The sequence below is a fragment of the Trachymyrmex septentrionalis genome, unplaced genomic scaffold, assembly GCF_001594115.1.
Source record: "Trachymyrmex septentrionalis isolate Tsep2-gDNA-1 unplaced genomic scaffold, Tsep1.0 scaffold50, whole genome shotgun sequence".
Lineage (NCBI taxonomy): Eukaryota > Metazoa > Arthropoda > Insecta > Hymenoptera > Formicidae > Trachymyrmex > Trachymyrmex septentrionalis.
The window spans coordinates 649,775-669,392 of NW_017305673.1; the positions used below are offsets into that span (position 1 = coordinate 649,775).

The following is a 19,618-nucleotide window of genomic DNA, read 5'->3' on the forward strand; positions in this document are numbered from 1 at the left end:
TATCGCTAATCTTCCATGATGATCGATTTAAGATTATAAGATCGTCTCATCTTAAATCGTTTCATCAGTTTACGAGTTTGAAATTAGTCGAAATCAGTTCGAAACTACTTACAGATGTTTTACAGTACTTCACATAGATTTCTCGATGTGATTAGTGCAGATTTCTTCGATACTTCCCCATTGATTCGCCTGAAAATTCGCAGCTCCAAAGGCACCAGGAGGTACTGCCGTTGATGCTGTTCGACTTTTCCCATTTAAGACTCGCTTTAGGTAGACCTGATTGTTATAAGTCTTTATAGCATTATCTTTTAAGCACTTCTTAAAATCGTACACTCATATAAACCAAGACGATCTTCGAAAATTTATAGAGATGTCTAACGTATATACACGCGTGACTTGTATTGACACGCTGGAAGTTCCCTTTATTCAAAGAAACAGGATATATCTCTTTCTCTCTTTCTTTCTTTTTAAGAGAGATATTTTTTGACCAAAAGTTTCTAATTGTCAATACTGAAGTTCTGCGACACCGTCACAATCGTTGGAAATTTATGCAAGTACAATGTACATTGCTGGAATATATACTTTATCCTTCTATATTCTCCTGTCAACTGGTTATATATGTACATTGCTATTATTATCTCTTGAGGCACACTTTGCACCACTCGGCTCCATCAATCTTGCGCGTTTGACTCAAAGTAAGACAGATAATCCTTTGAACAAACTTTACGTCTCGAGAGGAGCAACCGTGTACGCAACACATACAAGTATTTGGTCTCGCGTATCAACGTGATCGAGACTCATTGAACTATTTGCAATGGAAGTGGTTTACCAGTACAAAAGTTACTATCATTGTCTATTTCCTTCGACATGGTGAAAACTTTCTCACTTCACTGTCCGCTATAGAACTGTATACGACCGGTTGTCACTGGCATTTCTTTCATGACAGCGTCCCATGCTATTGACAAAAAAAAGAAACAAGAGTAGAATAAGTACAAAGAATAAGCAAGAATAAAGCAATGAATACCTCAGTTAAAGATGACAAAGAAACGCTATGTCTTACCTAAGCCAACAAACGACACGATCTTATCATGATTGTACGTCTGCACATTCAACTCTTCCTCGGGTGCTACGTAAAGCATCGAGAAATCTTCCTTAGGTGGATGAAATTTCTCTATGATTCCGGGTGGCGGTGGAGGCGGTGGTGGCAGATATGTGGGAGGCGCAAATCTTGTGGGATAGCCCATGTACGGCAACGGTTGCACCATGACTGGATGCACGTTCGCCGGTGTTACGTGAGCGTTTGGTTGTTGCATGTGATAATTTGAGAACTTGTCGTATCTCACAGGTTTTTCGGTGAACAATGGCGGATTCCTCTCGAAATTGTTGGGCGGCGGTTTGTTGACGAGCGGCGGTACGGTCGGGGAAAAAACAGGATTCGCCGCGATTGTTGGGGTTTCCTCGTTACCGTTATCTTCCGAAAGTAACAGCTCGTTTATTTCAAAACCAAACGTGAGCTCCGTCGGCAGATTGTTGTTCTTCGCGATGTCAGAGGATGTTTCGTCCAAAAGGATCACTGCAGGTCTAGGAGTCGAATTTTTTATCTGCTGCGTTTCCACGGATGGTCTTTGCGATTGATCTTTATCGGGCTGCGTGTTGTGTGACTTTGTCTTCTTGTTATCCGCCTCATCGCGCTGTTGATTGTCTTGTTTCGAGTTTTGCGATTGACAGATTCCCACTTTTGTCGCATCGTGTTTTATCGCGGTATTCTGATACTCTTTCGTGACTCTCGCTGACCTCGAATCACCGCTGGTCATCTTATTGTTGCTAGATTCGGGCTCGCCGCTCTGCGAATCCTGCATGGGTTTCGCAGTCTTCAACTTTTGCGCATCCGCGCAGTCATGCGGCACGATTGTTGGACTAGCCTTGTTTTCAGACTGCGCAGTGTCAGTGTTATGCGATTTCTTAATTGCCTCCTCGTTATAAGAAGACGCGGACTTTTTAATGTGTTGCTCTTCGTGCGATCCCTGAGTTTGTACATTTTGATTACTGTGTACGTAATTCCTACGAGAGCGAGGATTATTGGCTCTCGGAAGCGTAACAGAATCTTTATTGTTGACGGTACAATTAGGATTGTTATCAGTATCGACTGGATTATAATTCATCGTTGTACCATTATTATTATATTTTGGTATTACAGTGTTTGTCATGATAGTCTCGTTTGAATTCGAGCTGTAATTGCTAGAAGTCACGTTCTTCTGTTCCTTCTGGTCTGTTGCTTGCGTTAGGCTTTCATGCATTTTCTCAATATCTTGCACATATTTAAAGACTTGGATATTCTTATTGATGGCCTCTTCCTGAGCTTCGGCTTTCTTTCTATCTGACGAATTTTTCATTTTCGTCAGAGTTGGCGAAAGTGGTTTTTCGAAAGCCAGACTCAAACTCGCTGCTGCATGGTTCGATTGTGTCTGTTGCTGTCTCGCTTTTCTCTCCGGATGCTGCAATTCATCTAAACTCGGATAATAATCTTGAGGCACTTTATCCGGTTCCGAAAAAGTCTTAGGCGGAACACTGGGCCACGATGACGTATTTAGCATAGCGGACATAGTCAGATTATGTGGCATGTTGATAGTAGCCATGCGTGCTATATCAGCGTAACTCGCTTGCGGAGTGCCACCCGACGATGTTGCGACTTTAGACAAATTATGCTTCGAAGTATTCGATGTAACCGGCAACGAATGGACTGAATCCAAATCGCTACTATCCGCCGACTTGTCGCTGCAAAAAATTACAATGTATATAGACATTAAAATCTTCGAATTAACTATTTAACCTAGATCAATTTAGCTCGCAAGCTAAACACTAAAATCTCTCCATTATCTTATTGAGCGATAAACAGGAAACAAAAAAGGATAAAGAAAACAATCACTGAGTAGAACTCTAGCATTATCCTTTTTTCTATCTCAATCAACAAGATGATGGAAAAGACGAAGCGTTTCGCTCGCGAGCTATGTTTGGGGCAGATCTAGTCGAATCATTTGTCACATATAAGCAATTATTTAATTACCTCGGAGGCATACTGCTAGCCGATTTTCTTCGAAGTTCAGGAGAAAGAGGTGTCCTGTAGTCGTTAGAGAATCCTCTGGAATTTTGGAGATACGATCCCGATGTTGTTAGGTTTTGCGCCCTACTGCCACTGGAGCTTCTTCTTTGTTTTTTGCTCTTTTTCTTTTTCGTAACTACCAGAAACTCCGTCTCATGTTCCGGTTCCGGATTAATCTTTTTATTGGAATTACGACGACTCATGTAATCCTCCCCTGTATCGTTGCAATATATCGATTGACCTTCCTCTGTCCCCCAGGATCGTCTGTCGCCTCGACTATCGACTGTCGCATCTCCGGTGCTCCTTTGTTTTGGACGTCGCAGTGCTATATTTACTCCTATCGTTATAAAGATTAACAGTATATTAAGAAAGAGATATTATATATAAATATATAATACTTAAAATTTTATATATACATATAAATAAATAAATAAATGATACCGTGTTGACTGGATACGCTGCTGGCACCACTGGAACTGGGACTCTTTTCCGTCGTGAGATCCTCTAATTTTGTTTTCGAGATTTCTTCTAAGGAATTAGACTTCTTTAACTTAGAAGGCAATTGTTCTCTCTTTGTATCCTTCTCTCTAGTTCTCGGTTTTGTGCCAGAACTAGTTTTCACTCTAACGGGATTACCAGTCTTTCCTTTTTTGTTCTTGGATTCTTTATTCTCAATGAAGTTAATTAGACTGTCGATATCCTCGTTACGATGACCTTCGACATTTTCGGCATTATAAACTTTGACATTGTGTTCTTGAGTATGTTTCCTTCTGGGCTTCTTCCGTTCACCATTATAGGGCTGTACAGCGTTTCCATTTTCATCCAATGATTTCTTTTCTCCCGACACGGATGGATCCTTCATCGTGATGTGCTGCGTTGTATACCTTGGACCTTCTGTGCACAAATCATATATTTTACTAATAAATAATTTTATTAATTTTGAGACTTGGATAAAACGCAAGTAAATTTTCTTAAATATAGAAAAATCTTTCAAAAGTTTAATACAACAGACATAGTATGTGTATATAAATTAAAGTGTTATTTTTACCCATTGTTATATTCTGCGTTTGCCAAGACGCCGGCATCACGGAGCATAAACTGGGTACGATTTTGCTTTGGCTAGTACTGGAACCATTTGAAGCCCCACCTATACCACATTTTACACTGTTGTGTGGTTGAAACAATGCCCCAGTCACTTCTGTACCATTAACAGACATTTTTGATTTCTCTTGCTTATGATCACGTATAGGAAACTCTATAGTGGTGTCCACAGATGTCTGTCCTCCTATATCGAAAGATGCCCGTGTGACATATTGTTGGATCGGTTTGCGGGGTTCAATAATTTTCAATTCAGTCCCTTCGTCATTTTCAGTGTCTAACGAGCGAGGTCTTTGAATCCCACTCGCAGTAGACCCCACATTTCTTTCACTAATAGCACCTACCTAAAATAGATAAAAAGTAGTATCTCTTAAATGTCGTATATTGTGTTTCATCAAAACAAACTTTTTTAAAACACTTTTATAAAAATAGAAAATAATCTTCCTTGTTATTAAAATAAGTCGTTTGGAACCGACGTTAAACTATAGATCCCATGTATCTGCATAAAATTATAAGATACACATTATAGAATATGAAGAAAGGCTCACTATCCCTTCTCTAAGAGGCTACGGATTGAGGAGAGATCAATTAGCACAAATGATACCTTACCTCAACATCGCCTAAGTCGATGACCATGTAATCCGATTTATATTCAGGAGGTGGATTATCTGATTCCAGCATCTCATTTGTTCCGAATTTTCCTTTGCTAATTCGTTTCTCTCGTGTTTCGGACTCTGCCTCACCTGAACTATTAGCAGTGTCTCTTTTCAGTTCCTTTTTTTCTTTCTCTTTTTCTTCTTTCTTTGTACTAATATATGACGGTTTATCTAAAGACTTGGATTTTTCCTTATTGGTCCAATCATAAGCTGGCCGTTCCTCACAGAAGCTCTTCTTTATAAACAGATAAGAAAATATGTTGTTTATGTATGTAAATTTTCACTGTTATAATCTCATAATCATGAAAAATATTTTTTAAATAAATATTAGATATAATTTATTATACCGTTAGTAAAACAGATTTATATTTATGAATATCATTAACTTTATATTAATATTCAATAATAAATACCTTTTTATCAAATATTAGATCTAAATTAGCCAAAGAAGCAAGGTTATGCGATGCATTTACATTTGACGGTAACGATCCACCTTCTCTCTGTCTAGCAGAGACACTGGGTCCTGGGTTTTGCTTTTTGTTCTTGCTTCTATCCTTTCCGCAATTAAACGAATGGTCAAATTCCGAACGTGCTAACTCTTGCAATGATGTGACATGTGTCAAATCTGTCTCGGACACATAATACTCCCCTTTCTGTCTTTTACGATTTGAGCCCGAAAAACAGCGTGAATTAGGTATCACTCTACGGCCTTTCTCATCATCCGCTTCTGCTTTTAACAAAAGTTCCTATAAAATACATCATTTTATATACATCTTACTCTCAACAACATATAGCATTTTTATATGTAACTTTCACAAAGTAATTTCAAAGTACATACTTTAAAAATCTTAGACTTTCCTTCCCGATCTTTTGGACACTTGTACGTTATAGCTTCATCCAGTAAATCGCGTAACTGTTTATCATTTAGCATAGACAGGGTTGTCGATTCTTCCTAAAAATAAGAACAACTGAAAAAATTACGTCATCTATGCCAGATTACAGAGAAACTGCATTGTATTGATTATATTTTTGTACAATTTCCCTAACTTATCTTAGCTGTAAGTATTTTTTAAATAAAAATTAAATAAATTGATTTCTCCTAGGATTTTCTCTTATAATATTAAACATCTATGCTCTTAATAGAAAATATATTGTAACAAATATATACGTCACAATGTTAAAAGTTTTGAGATAGGAGTCGGTATACAAGTTGAATAGTAATAGATGTATTGGCAGATAGAGAATTTAAGGTTTCTCTTATTGGATCTGTATAAGACTTACAACAACCACATTGTGAAGTATTATGTGTGTGTGTGTGTGTGTGTGTGTGTGTGTGTCAGGATTGTCACAAATTGCCTATCCTAAAATTCTATAACTTTTCCCTAATTTCCAAAATTTCATGACTTTGTGCAATACTTTTAATAACATTTTGAATTTCTTTGTATTTATTCTAAGTTGAAAATTCATTGAATATTTTGTTGAGAGAGCAATTTAACATAATGTAAGTTACTATTAATGCTGCTGACACTGCTTGCATTTAATTGTTAAGTTAGTGATATTCCAAAACTGCATAGGTGTGATATACGCATACTGAACTTCTTTTAAAGCCAAGAATTTTAATTTTCTTACAAATTCCTACCTTTCCCTAATTTCCCCAAACGTTTTCGATTTTCCGATGTTTCCCTGATTCCTAGTTTCGCATCCTACATATATTTCTTACACACACATGCATATATGTATGGTGTTTACTGTTTCTAAAACGTTAAGTAAACATTCAATCTCAAGTAATTCAGTCTATTTTGCATCTTAAGACCTCCTGCCCATTAATATGCCGACATAACCAAATCAACTTGCATGTACAGCAGACGAAACGGATTTCGTATGCGACACACACAGCTGCATATAAGGCAATATAAAAAGTAAAATATATCGAGATACCGCGCCACCACGTTATCGTCACGTTAACGAAAAAATCCAGATTTTATCCAACGTGGTTATATACCGGGTGCGAAAAAAACGGACGCATTCTCGGAAGCTCTGAGACGAATTGAGCTTTTTTTTTTTCACGCGCAAGAAATACGATAGTGTTCGTAAAAAAAGGGAACGAACGAATAATGTGGGTAGACGAAAAAATCGAGAACGCGGGACGTGGGGCGAGACGGGACGACGAGCGTTACAAGGGAGGTGAGGGGAGATCTCAGGATAACGATACAACGTTGGTTCGGCGAACTCGCGAACGTTCAATGACATGACGAGAATCGTCACGGAGTCCCAATTTCTTATACGGGGTGTCGCGAGCGTAAGAGCGACGAGGACAGTGAACGATCTGACCGAGAGATTTACGTAGCGATTCCGCGATCGTAGTCGGATGGAAATTGTGGAAACCGCGGAGTCCGATCTGTAGGCCATTTGTGAGATCGATAACGCTCCAGTGATTAGCTAATTAAGATGTGAACTCCGAGGAACGGAGAGAGAGAGAGAGAGAGAGAGAGAGAGAGAGAGAGAGAGAGAGAGAGAGAGGGAGAGAAACAGAGCGATATCAGAGTAACTTACGATGGAAGATAGACGGAGGAAAAAATCCACTGTGCAATGCCGGCACGGAATTTGTATTTTTAGAGAACACACGGACGACCGGGTCTCACTCGCTCGCTTCGAGATCGCACTTTCGTGACACGGTCGACTTTACGGTTGCACAGTGCACTGCCACTTTTCTTTCAACACACGAGCGAACGAACGTTGCGCATCCCGGGGCCCGTGGACGGTGCTGCCGGGCTAAGCGCACGGACGGCGTCGTCGCCTTTCGCGGAGGTACAGTAACAACAACAACAACGACGTCGACGTCGTCGTTGTCGGCAGATATGACGAGTCCCGGTTTTTGAAAGCTACTGCGACGAGCGGGTGCGGCGCGCTCTTCCCAGCATGGCCGCCGCCATTACACTGAAAGCACGACCAGCCCAGGGGCGTACGAAGGCCGGAAAGGCGCCACGCGGCTTCCCAGAAATAGCTCTCGTTCCGCTCCTTTTCGTCCTCTCTCTCTCTCTCTCTCTCTCTCTCTCTCTCTCTCTCTCTCTCTCTTTCTTCTGTCGACAATTTTGTGAGTGAAAACGGGGAGGAAACAAAGGAACAAAAAAAAAGCACGCGTTCATCTCGATTTTCAACGCGAGAGGGTCGATTGTAGGTCTTTTCCGTAGAATTGAACTGGTATACACTTTTAGAACTTAAGCCTGTGACACATAATGCTTGTTTTCCTGCTGAAATATGCTTGCGTTCTGGTAAATTACTGGAATTGCACCACACAAAAGGTGGTGGTAAGGTCTGTGGATTACTTGTACTTTTTGTAGTCAGCATCTTCAATTTCTTTCTTTCTTTTCAATGTATATTTATCTCTTAGTACAAAAAGTGTTGAGGATTTTAAGTAACGTAAAGATTCTACCTGTAAAATTTTTAGTCATTTACCAAAATACAAGTAATCTAGGAAAACATACATCTTGTACCGCAGGCTTTAAAGTGAAATAGATATATTTTTGGTATATAGTGAAAACGAGAAAGAAAGTTCTAATGCATGAATAAAAAATAAACCTAGGCATCTATTATGAAACAAGTCGAAATGGATTCTAATCGAATTATTTCGTTTTTTTCTCTAAAAAACACAATAGAAATCCAAGGAATAATAGAATAGTTTCGATTAAAGTCCATTCTGAATAATTTCATAATGTGTGAAAAAAATCTCAAAACGAGATGGAAATTACAAAAGTGAGCAGATTCTGCAGGTGTTGATTGCATTCAGCAGAAAAAGCAGCTTTGCAATTGTTGCAAGATTCTTTAATATAATTAATTCACATATTTAGATCCAGTAAGGAATCAAAGGCAAAACCAATCATATTACAAAATTTTACAACAGTCGCAAAGCTGCTTTTTCTGTTAAAGTGAAAAGATCTCTTTTCTGTAGCAAAAATGGTATACACTTTTAGAACTTAAAAAAGTGAAATACAGTGAGTGCAAAAAATTATTCGTACAGAGAAAATATTTAAAAAAAAAAAACTTTATTTTTTTAAAAAGTAAATATTATCCAGCGAGAAATGAGTTATCGAATTGATGTCAAATCGATATGATAATTGCAACACCAATTCGACGTTTAATTGACGATCATTTCTTGCTGGATAATTAACAATTTTTCATAAAACAGACTGTATGTTTCTTAAAATTATATGTACCAAAAAGATGTGTATTAATTATAGAAAATATATCATTTGAAAAATAAGCGAAAATAAAAAATTCTATTGTTTGAATGCTTAAAAAGTATTCGTACAATCGGAAATTTACCTTTTAAAATCAGAAATACATGCGAAGCTTGTTTATTTATGTTAGAACAATATATTCATTGTATAAAATTGTTAATTAATGTTTATTTTTTACAAATAAGACTTTTTTTTCTTGTACGGACACTTTTTGCTCTCACTGTAAAGCGAAGAAGAAAGTTTTAGTGCAATTTATAGTGCGGGAATAAAAACAGACCCAATAAAATTATAAATATTATATAATGAATTTGCTCACTTTTGTAATTTTCATCTCATTTCAGGATACACAACAATAGGATTTTAAGAGATGAACTCGATGTCACGAGTCTCGTGAAAAGGCAAAGGGAAAAAAAAAAAAAAAAAAAAATCTTGATCACGTTCCCCGTGTAAGAATCGTTTTCATGCGGCAACGAAATGTGATTTGTCACGGAACGACACGTTCTTGCTCGTGACAATCACGCTTGCGTACTCGGGTAGTCCTCTGTTTGGAGAATCGTGCGTACACATACAATACATACGTGCACGCGGTGGTTATCCAGGATTGAGAATCGGAAGGCTTGCACTCGCGACCCTAAATATATGTGAGACGCGCGCGGCGCGAGTTCTCTCGCCTTTGTTAAACTCCGCGACGACGTGTGGGACAGATTATTAGAATATCTCTTTCTTCCGGCAGTCTCTGATCGCTCGGATAAGTTACGTTTGTAACGCGGTTCAACGTTCAGTGTTGTTTCTCTCTCTCCAAGATATCCAAGAGAGCGAGACTCGTGATCTGTACTTTTTAGTTAAAAATATGAAAAAGAAACCAAAAATGAACAGCAATATATCTATGTAGTGATTGAATTTATTAAATATTTGTAATTTCATTGGTCAACATCTAGTAATGCTCATTTTTGTCATTTTTCACCTCGTTTCAAAATACTGAATATTATTACCGAATCGACCCTAAGAAGTTCAGCCAAAAGGATCTGGACTCTCGAACGTTTTTCATCGATAGATATGCTTTTTTTTATTTCTGCACTGAACTTTCCTTCTCGTTTTCGAATTTGCAAATTTCAAACATATAGGGTAACTCCATTATACGCCGCACTTAACAAAAATTTAATTTATTAAGTATTATTATCATTAATGTAAATGTATTTAATGTGTTTAATGTAAATGTATTACACCAAGAAAAACTTTGTACTGTCTACTACTATAAAAAAATATTAGAAATTTAAACCTTATTTTTCGTATTAAAAAAAAAAAAAAGACTTCGAATCCTTGCACTTTTGTTGTATATGCCGTAGAAGCGGGATATATGGTTATTAAAAAATTTATTTATAAGGGAGAGTGGGATGTTCGGCTAATAAAAAACTTTACAAATAATGCTTATAAATAAAACGTAAATTTACAAATAATGCTTATAAATAAGATGTAAAATAACACAATAACTTATAAAATGTGTTTACAAAGTTTTATTAAAGAATAAGAATGAAAGTATATATATGAAGTAGTAGATAATAATTACAATTTTTTTACATACACATATTATATAGTGTTATGACATGAAATAGATATTTCATGTAATGCGTTTATTGCATTTAATGCACCGAATCCAATCTGCACTTTGTATGCTTTGGGCATAAATCTCATCCTCCAAATAGGTGGGATATACAGCATTTTTCAAGCTGAATGTAAGAGCTAAGAACTTGAATTTTGCTATACTCATTCTTTACTATCTCTTTACTCACTTATGTATCATCAAATAATCATTAACTAATTTCTACAATAATCGTTTTATATGGATTATGATGTATGATTGCGCTGTTCACTACATTAACAAATCGACTCAACTGACAATAATCTTATTAATATTAACAGTATGAAACAGATATAATATTAATATAACATAATATTAATATAATAATATAACATAAAAATATATAATAAAAAGGTTACGTGCATACTAACCCCACCCACTACTTCTATTGTTCTGACTTTTACAGGGTAAATACTCGCGCGGCTAAATACAGAGTTACCCTGCTTAATTGCCTATTCAACTTTAAATAGAAAAGGTGTTGTATACTAGTTCTGTTATAAAAAAAATACCACGCCTGTTTCTATCAATGTAGATGAACTTTAATCTTAGTTCAACTTACTATTCATTTTTTTCTAATTCTTTAGATGTTAAATTAATTAGGTCTGTTCGTATTGCATTCCTTGCACTCAACGTCTTCGCTTTTTCTTTCTTAAACACTCAAATATATATTTATCTTCTTTTAAGCGCAAAATTTTTTTGGGATTTCAAGCAACGCGGACAGATCTTACATTTATCTCATTTTGAATGTAAAATGTTTGAGGATTTCAAGCAATGCGAACAAACCTCTTAATATCGATTTACTATTCCTCTTTTTCTTTAGACGGTATTCATAGTCGAAATTTATATTTAAGACCGTTTTAAGATATCATGAACCAATCAGAGAATCATACTAATATCTTAAGACATCATTTAAAATGATCTTAAAATAAGAACGAACTGAATATCACCCAAATGGTTCATTTTTATTTTAAGTAATATCTTAAGATGCTAATACAACCCTCTGATTGGCTTAGATTGTATTGTAAGATAGTTAAGATACTTTCAAATATGAGACTCGACTATGAATATCAACCATATTCAACCAGAGTATCGTATTAGCATCTAAGACATTACTTGAGACGATTAAGAAGCGAGTATGAATACCAATCTTGGAAACAACTTTCATCTTTCTTTAGAACGAATTCTCTAGAAAGAATTTTCTTCTTTCTTTAAGACTAGAAAAAGGTGAATAATAAATTGGACCAAGATTAAAATTAATTTACATTTGTGAAAACGGAAGTTAACAACGTCAGAAATGTACTCCGTACGTGTGGCGAACGCATGTCGCTTTATACTTCGTAATCTATTTGCAGAATGTCATTTGAAAAATATAATAGCATAACCGATGCAATACCGTTTGCGTATGTAGCCTCTGTGGCCGTTCTAGAGTTTATCGTCGATGAATCATGTCGGATTAAACTGTTCGCCAATGCTGTTCGGCGTGGAATCCAAAATAATGAAAAGCCAAGTTTTTGTCGTGTCATTTCTTCCGGCATGATGTAGCTTGCTCCATTGCGTCCATGTTTCTTTTTTTTTCTTTTTTTTTTTAAACAAATCTGTACCGTTCGCACAGATGAGTCACGTCGTTGTATCTTTTTGTTTTACAGCATATAAGTGCATTTGGTTTACATTTCTTTTGTTAAAAATGATTACAAGGAAAAATAATTTGGGCCAAATTCCGGCGGATATATCTTATGCTTGTTTCCATTAGTAATAGTTTAATTTGAAACTTGGTTCAATTAACTCTTTCTTTTCTAGTTTTAAAGTCCGGTTCCGCAAATGTAGGATTAACGTTAATCTCAGTTCAATTTACTCTTTATAGAATATTTTTATAATTTTAAGAATTAAAGAAAGATAAACAGTAAGTTAAACCGAGCGAGATTAAAATTAATCTTACATTGATGGAATAAAAATTAGAAAAAGATGAAGAGTAAATTGAATCGAAATTGAATTTAATCTACATTGGTGAAAACGAACATTAATCCAGAGATTAAGAGTTGAAATCGAGTGGAATATCTCGACAAATTCAAAGTATGTTTCTTTCCTTCGATTACCTTGTAAATACTGAAAAATATGCACGGAAAAAAGTGATGTATCAATAACATTAGGTAGAAATTATCGTATTAATTCAATAACAGTATTAATAAAACTAATATGACGTCATGCTTCTGTTTTAACAAAATGTTATTGTTTATATAATACTACTTTATAAAATGTTATTGTTTATATAATAATACTGTTATTAATTCTCTGGAGCTGACGATGAGTGTTAGACAATTATACTCCTTATGTTACATCCGAAAGTTTGGATTATTCTTATTAAAATGAATTTAATATTTATACACATATATTTTTTTTACACGAGTTATATGATTTTAACTGCGAATATTTTGAATTTGCGAATATTTGCGATAATTATTTTGAACTATCGTTTTTTTCGATATGTTTAGCGTCTGAAGAGGGCTCAATCCGGTAGCCGAAACTTGTAACACTGAGTTTTTAATTATTTTTATTTTATTTTTATTATTTTTTATTATATATTTTCTTCTATTTGACTTTTCTTTATTTGTATTTTATTCTTTTAATTGTATGATTTTTTTTTAAAGAAATGTGTTGACTCTTATTTATTGCCCTTTATTTATTGTTATTTATTTTGTATAGGAAGAGTCCTGAAATTTTGTTAAATGTTATATGATTTTGATTTTTCGAAATTAGTACCTTTTAGAAATTAGTACCAACATATATTAAATGGGTCCACAGATCCAACGTCAATAACTATGTTACAGATTTTTGACGTCAGAATTAAATTAACAAGATTCTTTTTAATTAGACTGCTGTTAATACAGCGTTTTTTTTTCTAATACTTTACGTCACAGATACAAACATCGGTTTTTTTTTTAAATACTCCGTAGGAAATGAAAAGAACTTTCGAAAAACTTGCACAAATTACGGCATTATTTTTAATTGCTGTTAACCATTAGTGTATCATTTTTTTCCATGCCTTACGTCAAATATCACAGATACATAAATTGATTTTTTTAATACTACTCCGTAGGACTCGAAAAAAACTTTCGAAAAACTTGTACAAATTACGGTATTATTTTTAATTGAACTGCTGTTAGCTGTTACGTATAATTTTGTTTCCGTGCCTCACGTCAAATGTCACGGATACAAAGATCGATTTTTTAATACTCCGTAGAAATCGAAGGGGAAACTTTTGAAAAACTTGTAGAAATTACGGCATCTCCAATCGCAACGCCGATCTTGAGAACGTCGCTGCGCGGCCTCGGAGGTCGCGCCATATATAGAGTTCCAGTTCTAATCGTCACGTCTCAAGAACGTATGCGTTCGCAGCCGATATTATATTAAGCCGTGCCTTTTTCTTTTCTTTTATTTTTTTTTTGCACTTGACGTTCGTCAATTACGCTTTTTCGCGTACACGTGAGCTGTCCGACAAGGCACGTTTACACGGGACAACTGAAAAAGTTCAAACACAATATCACAAATCGGGATGACCGAAAGCTTAGAACCCAATGATGTGGCGAGTTGCACGCGTTCACCTTCTACAAGATAATGGTAATTGGTTTACGAGCGTCCCGCGATAACGCCCACTATTGGTTGATAATAATGAGCATTGTATTACGGGAGCATTTATATGAAGCTAATTAAAGAGGCAAGTCGACCGGCGAGGGCTTTCAATCAAAGCACGACAAGTTGCAGCTCGATTTAATCCGTAACTGGAACGTATGATAATGCTGACATTTTCCTAATTTTTAAATAGTATAATTTTTTTTTAAATAGTATAATTATTTTAAATAATTTCACATTTCACAATCTTTTTGTTCACATATAGTTTGTTTTATTCGTGTAAGCTAATTATAATTATTTACCATATTTGTGTTAAGTATTAATTAAAGTATCACAATTTTTATAAGTCTGTTTTCTATAGCTGAACTTTTGAAACTTAAAGTTAAATAGGTATATACTTGATATTTGATGAGAAAGCGAGAAAGAAATTTCTAGTGTAAGAATTTAATGTAAGAACAAAAATAGACCTCATATACAGTTGAAGATTTTAATCTTCTAAAATTAACATGCAACACACAAAAAACTTTAGTAGGTCACAAAAACCCATATGTCCCTTGTTACGGATTAAAATTTAAAAATGTCAGGAATGTTTAAATTGAAAAAAAAAAACAAAAAAACAAAAAAAAACAAAGAACGTCAGTATAACGCAAAAATTACATATTGCACAAATCACATATTGATCAATTAATCTTTAAAGGACAAGCATTTATTTTCTAAATCTTACAGCTTTTCTTTGGGTAAGATTTATTATAATTTATTATACTCCTTGCTTCAAAATATGACACTATTTTAGCGCCACTATAGTGGCACTAAAGGGATTTTCCATCCTGTAAAAGGTTATAGCAATTTACAGAGTTATTCAATTAAAGCTTCTTCCATTGATCGGAGTGATCCAAAATCAGAATCTTCTACGAAATAAAGTTATAAAATCATAATTACGTAATTTTAAGAAGATGAAAAATAATTTAATTGCTGCATCGCGTTATGATTGAGCGACTTGACCCTTATCTGTTTTTTAATACAATGATAAGTAAAAGGATGAACAGCAAACGATAAAAAAATAAAAATAAGAGATGGTAATAGAAGTACATAACGAGGTTATAATTACTCAAAAAGATGAGTGATCTCGCGGAGAACATGACAAAGCTTCTTTCCGACATTTCATTAGTCATAAATAAAACGCAGAGAGCTAATATTAAACGGAAATAAATATTAACAATCAATATATACTAATTGCATATTGATGTATTGATTATTTGCAACACGGTAGTATTAATTTCTTCGTTGTTATCCTGGTATAATTCGGCCACAATCCATTGCTTGGTCATTATATCGATTTCGTATAAATTCAGCACAATCGCTCCGATTCCCAATTCTTATTACGCAATACACGTAAATCAAGAATCGAAGCGGAGCTTGAGCTTGCGATTGAGTTGCCTAATTGCCTGAAAGAAATTGCGCGAGCTGATCAAACACCGAAAAGGGATACTGAGAACGTATTTGTGCGGATGTGTCCTCGCTCTATTGAGAGCCGGCACGGCATTTTCAGGAGCGTAACTAACTTTCAGAACCGTGTCCTTAAATCGCAATAAATATCTATACGAGGTGTGTTTTTATTGAGTTTCTCTAAAGTTAAAATGCTCAATTGAAAAGCAACAAGAATAGAAAATAAATTGAAATCTATCAGAAACCGTGTATTATGATGTATCTACCTACAGTCAATACCGTTTCTAATATGTTGAAATCTGTTATTTAAAGGTTATCTATTCTTTTTTGTTTTGTTAAATTTATTAGAGGCTTTTTCTACAATGAGCCATCAGTAATAAATCAGAAGTAAGAAGCTAGAAATTGACCAATCACAGTCAAATATGAGAAGAGTACTCGACTATGACTTGACAATTTCTAGTTTCTGATTTATCACTAATGGCTTCCGGTAAAGCAAGACAATTTTTGGATTGTCAGAAATTTTAACATACAAAATATATCATTAAAAAATATGTTTCTATTGCACCAATAATGTACATTTTGTATGTTTAATTGAATACACTATGATCTCAATTTTTTATATTATTTCAACATTTTCAAATTATCTCGCTTGTAGAAAATTTCTAATGCACAAAATGACATAAGCGGCTCTTTAAATTTCTTGGAATAAAATCTCCAAAAGAGTTAAACTTACTGCCATTGAAAAAGAGTAAAAATATTTACTCTCTTAAATAAGATGTAGCAGATTTTCACTCTTTTTGAAGTAAGATTTCAGACTTTTGTAGTGAGATTCGCTCAAAAAAAGGAATGCAAGGATTTCTTTTGGAGTGAATCTCATTTCAAAAGAATGTAAATATTTTCAAAAAACTCTTTTTCAAAAGTGACAGTATTTTCACTCTTTTGGAGAGATTTCACACTTCAAGAAATTTAGAGATTCCATAAGCATAGCATAAAGTCGTTCGATCAATGAGCATCCAGCATAAAGGTATCATATTTATTAATTCACATGAGATGCTCATTAATCCAACGGCTGTAAGGCAGGAACACAGAGTTTTGCATAACTTATATTGCGTAATGCATAAAAATGAATCAATCGAAGCCTTTTATTTCCTTCCTTTACATGAAATAGAAGATTGACTGGTTGATTTATATACGTTATACAAAGAGATCTTTTCGACTTTTATCTTATATTTATGCAAATTATGTCACTTTCCGTGCGATGAGTTTTAAGCCTAATACATAATAAAAAGCACAGTATACACGATTTCTGATTCTGATTAAAATATACCTATATCTGTTATTTTCTGTTTCTATTTCCTATGCTTTAACTTAAATTCAATTGTGCATTAACCTTAACAAAATCAGAAAAAAAATAGATGACCTCTAACCTTCCGTCGTAACTTGTGAATTTCGGAAAGGACGCACGTTAAAATAAGGGGAGATAAATATAGCGTGTGAGATATTTGCGCATTATTTTAAAATAAATTCGTTCCTATCGCATTACAATATCAGTACTCTCTTTCCCGGAATTCTATTTTAGAAGAATGAAAAGAATATGCTAGCAACAGAATCCAATTTATTAAATAGATCGATGTAAATAAATAATTATTAACATCGATGACACAAAAGGAAATAGATCGTTTTTCAGAGAGAAAATTGTAATTCAATATCACTATCAGAATTTCACAAATCAAACGCCTAATGGTTTCATCAGAATTCATATATATAGATCGCGTTCTTTCACATTTAAAAATGAGAAGAGAAGAAGAAATTGGAGCAGCGAATGATCGAGTATAATCAATGCATTGTTTTCTCATGACGAATTTTATTCCGAAACAACGTAAATGCCTTTCTAGTGAGATCAGCCAATCGTGTAACTTTCGTCTCTAAAGCGGAGAAACGTGAAAAGTGAAAATTTTTCATATGTATATATATATATCTACATACATACATTCATAAAAATTTTCATTCTTTTATAGTTCCACGTTAGGGAAAGAGTTACGTAATTGACTCCTAAGCTGGCAACCATGTAACTCTAAAATGAAAACACGAAAAATGAAAAATTTTCCTATTATCTTCATGATAACAATTTTCTCTTTTAATGTTTCCATCTTCATATCGTTATGCTGGTGCAAATGGTGAAAGGTAATATCTCAGACCTTCAATACCACAATTTTAAAGTTCATCCTGTATGCTTGTTGTATTTGTCGTTATCTTGCATAACGCAGAACGCATAATGCGTAAGAGGCTTTCTACAATACGCCATTAGTAATAAATCAGAAGTCTGATTTGTTAGAAATTGATCAATCATAGTCGAGTATTCTTCTTATATTCAATTGTGATTGGTCAATTTCTAGCTTCTGACTTTTGATTGATTACTAACGGGTTTTCTACAATAAGCGCTATTATCTAAGCGTTAAACTGTAATTATCTTTAAGTGTTAAACGGTAAGAAATTGACCAATCATAGTCGATTATTCTTTTCACATTTGATTATGATTGGTCAATTTCTTACGACTTAAGATTTGAAGCTTTAATGTCTTATTGTAGAAAGCCTATAATGGCATATTACAAAAATCCTCTCAGAAAACGAACCAATCAAAGTCCTTCATTTCTTTTCTTTTCCATGAAATAAAAGACTTTTACTGGTTGATTGTCTCACGCATTATACACAATGCAAAGCGTCTGTGTTCTCTTAAAGGCTTTTTACAATAAGTCATTACCCAAGTTTTGAAGCTCGAGTCATAAGAAATTGATCGTAATCGTAATCGAACGTGAGAAGAATAACCGACTATGCTTGATCAATTTCTTATGGCTTATTGTAGAAAGCCTGTTCAAAGAATCAAAGAAAGGAGGAAGGATCGACGTTTCCTCGACGTGGTCGCCGCTGCGATGCTCACCTGTTTGCTGTCGGCGCCGCTGTTCAGCGGTGAGCTTTGGCTGATCGAATCGGCGGCGCCAGCGGCAAAATTAGCCGGAGCAATCTCGATGTTCGAACTTTGCTCTGCGGCGATGACGGCGACGGCGGCAACGGCGACGTTATTATTGTCGTCGTTATTATTGTTGCTGTTGCTGCTACCGGACGTCGATACGGCGTTGACGGTCTCTATATCGATAACTACATCGGCAGCAGCTGCGGCAGCGACGGCGGCGTCGGCGGCACGGTCGCTTTCAGTGATTTTGTCAGGAGCTACCGGTTCCTGACGATGTTCCGGCCCTGGGGCCATCTTGATCGAGATTGACAGCGCGGTGTCCGCGGTGCTCATGGCTCCCTCGTCATCTCTCTCCTCTTTTCTCTTTATCCTTCAAGGGTCACGAAACCGCGAAAGGACTGTTCGCGTACCGATCAACGATCCGTACCGCATTGAAGACGCTGCGATCGGAAATACAACGGCCGAAGAAGACGCTGTATTCTCGCGGCTAGACGAGCGCGAAGCACGCTTAGACGACGACGTCGAGGTCGAATCCAAGGATTGCTTTCACCAATGCTTACGCTAAGCTTTCTAATAATTTAATTTAAAAATTATTTATTCAGCTCTCCTTCTCTTTGTACCTTCTTGGATCATAAGAGAGACTACCGCGACTTAGAAAAGGAGCTAATCCAAGTGTTGACCGAAATAAGGACAAGTCAATATTTAGATTCAGTTGGAAAGAGTCATAATCCTCTAAGAAATATTCAGGCTAGAAAAAGGCGAGAGAAAGAGAGAAAGAGAGAGAAAGAGAAAGAGAGAGAGAGAGAGAGAGAGAGAGGTCCTTGATCGGGAAACAATCGAGAT

General features: G+C 35.3%; 1 protein-coding gene across 4 annotated transcripts; it reads right to left on the reverse strand.

Annotated features, from left to right (window-relative positions):
- Positions 1 to 6: 6 nt before the first annotated feature.
- LOC108751608 (actin cytoskeleton-regulatory complex protein PAN1) lies at positions 7 to 19,463 on the reverse strand. Of its 4 annotated transcripts, none has more exons than XM_018491873.1 (9): positions 18,743 to 19,463; positions 5,693 to 5,806; positions 5,268 to 5,600; positions 4,808 to 5,086; positions 4,149 to 4,542; positions 3,542 to 3,994; positions 3,065 to 3,437; positions 1,061 to 2,775; positions 7 to 955 (listed from the first exon to the last, which is right to left on the reverse strand). In XM_018491873.1, exons 1-9 carry the CDS (start codon positions 19,106 to 19,108, stop codon positions 888 to 890), a joined length of 4,095 nt encoding a protein of 1,364 aa, XP_018347375.1. In that variant the 5' UTR covers positions 19,109 to 19,463; the 3' UTR covers positions 7 to 887. The 4 variants fall into 4 exon arrangements, with proteins under 4 accessions (XP_018347375.1, XP_018347374.1, XP_018347373.1 ...); XM_018491872.1 differs by having other exon boundaries at positions 3,542 to 3,991; positions 4,808 to 5,089; positions 18,743 to 19,462; XM_018491871.1 differs by having other exon boundaries at positions 4,808 to 5,089; positions 18,743 to 19,461.
- Positions 19,464 to 19,618: the final 155 nt, after the last annotated feature.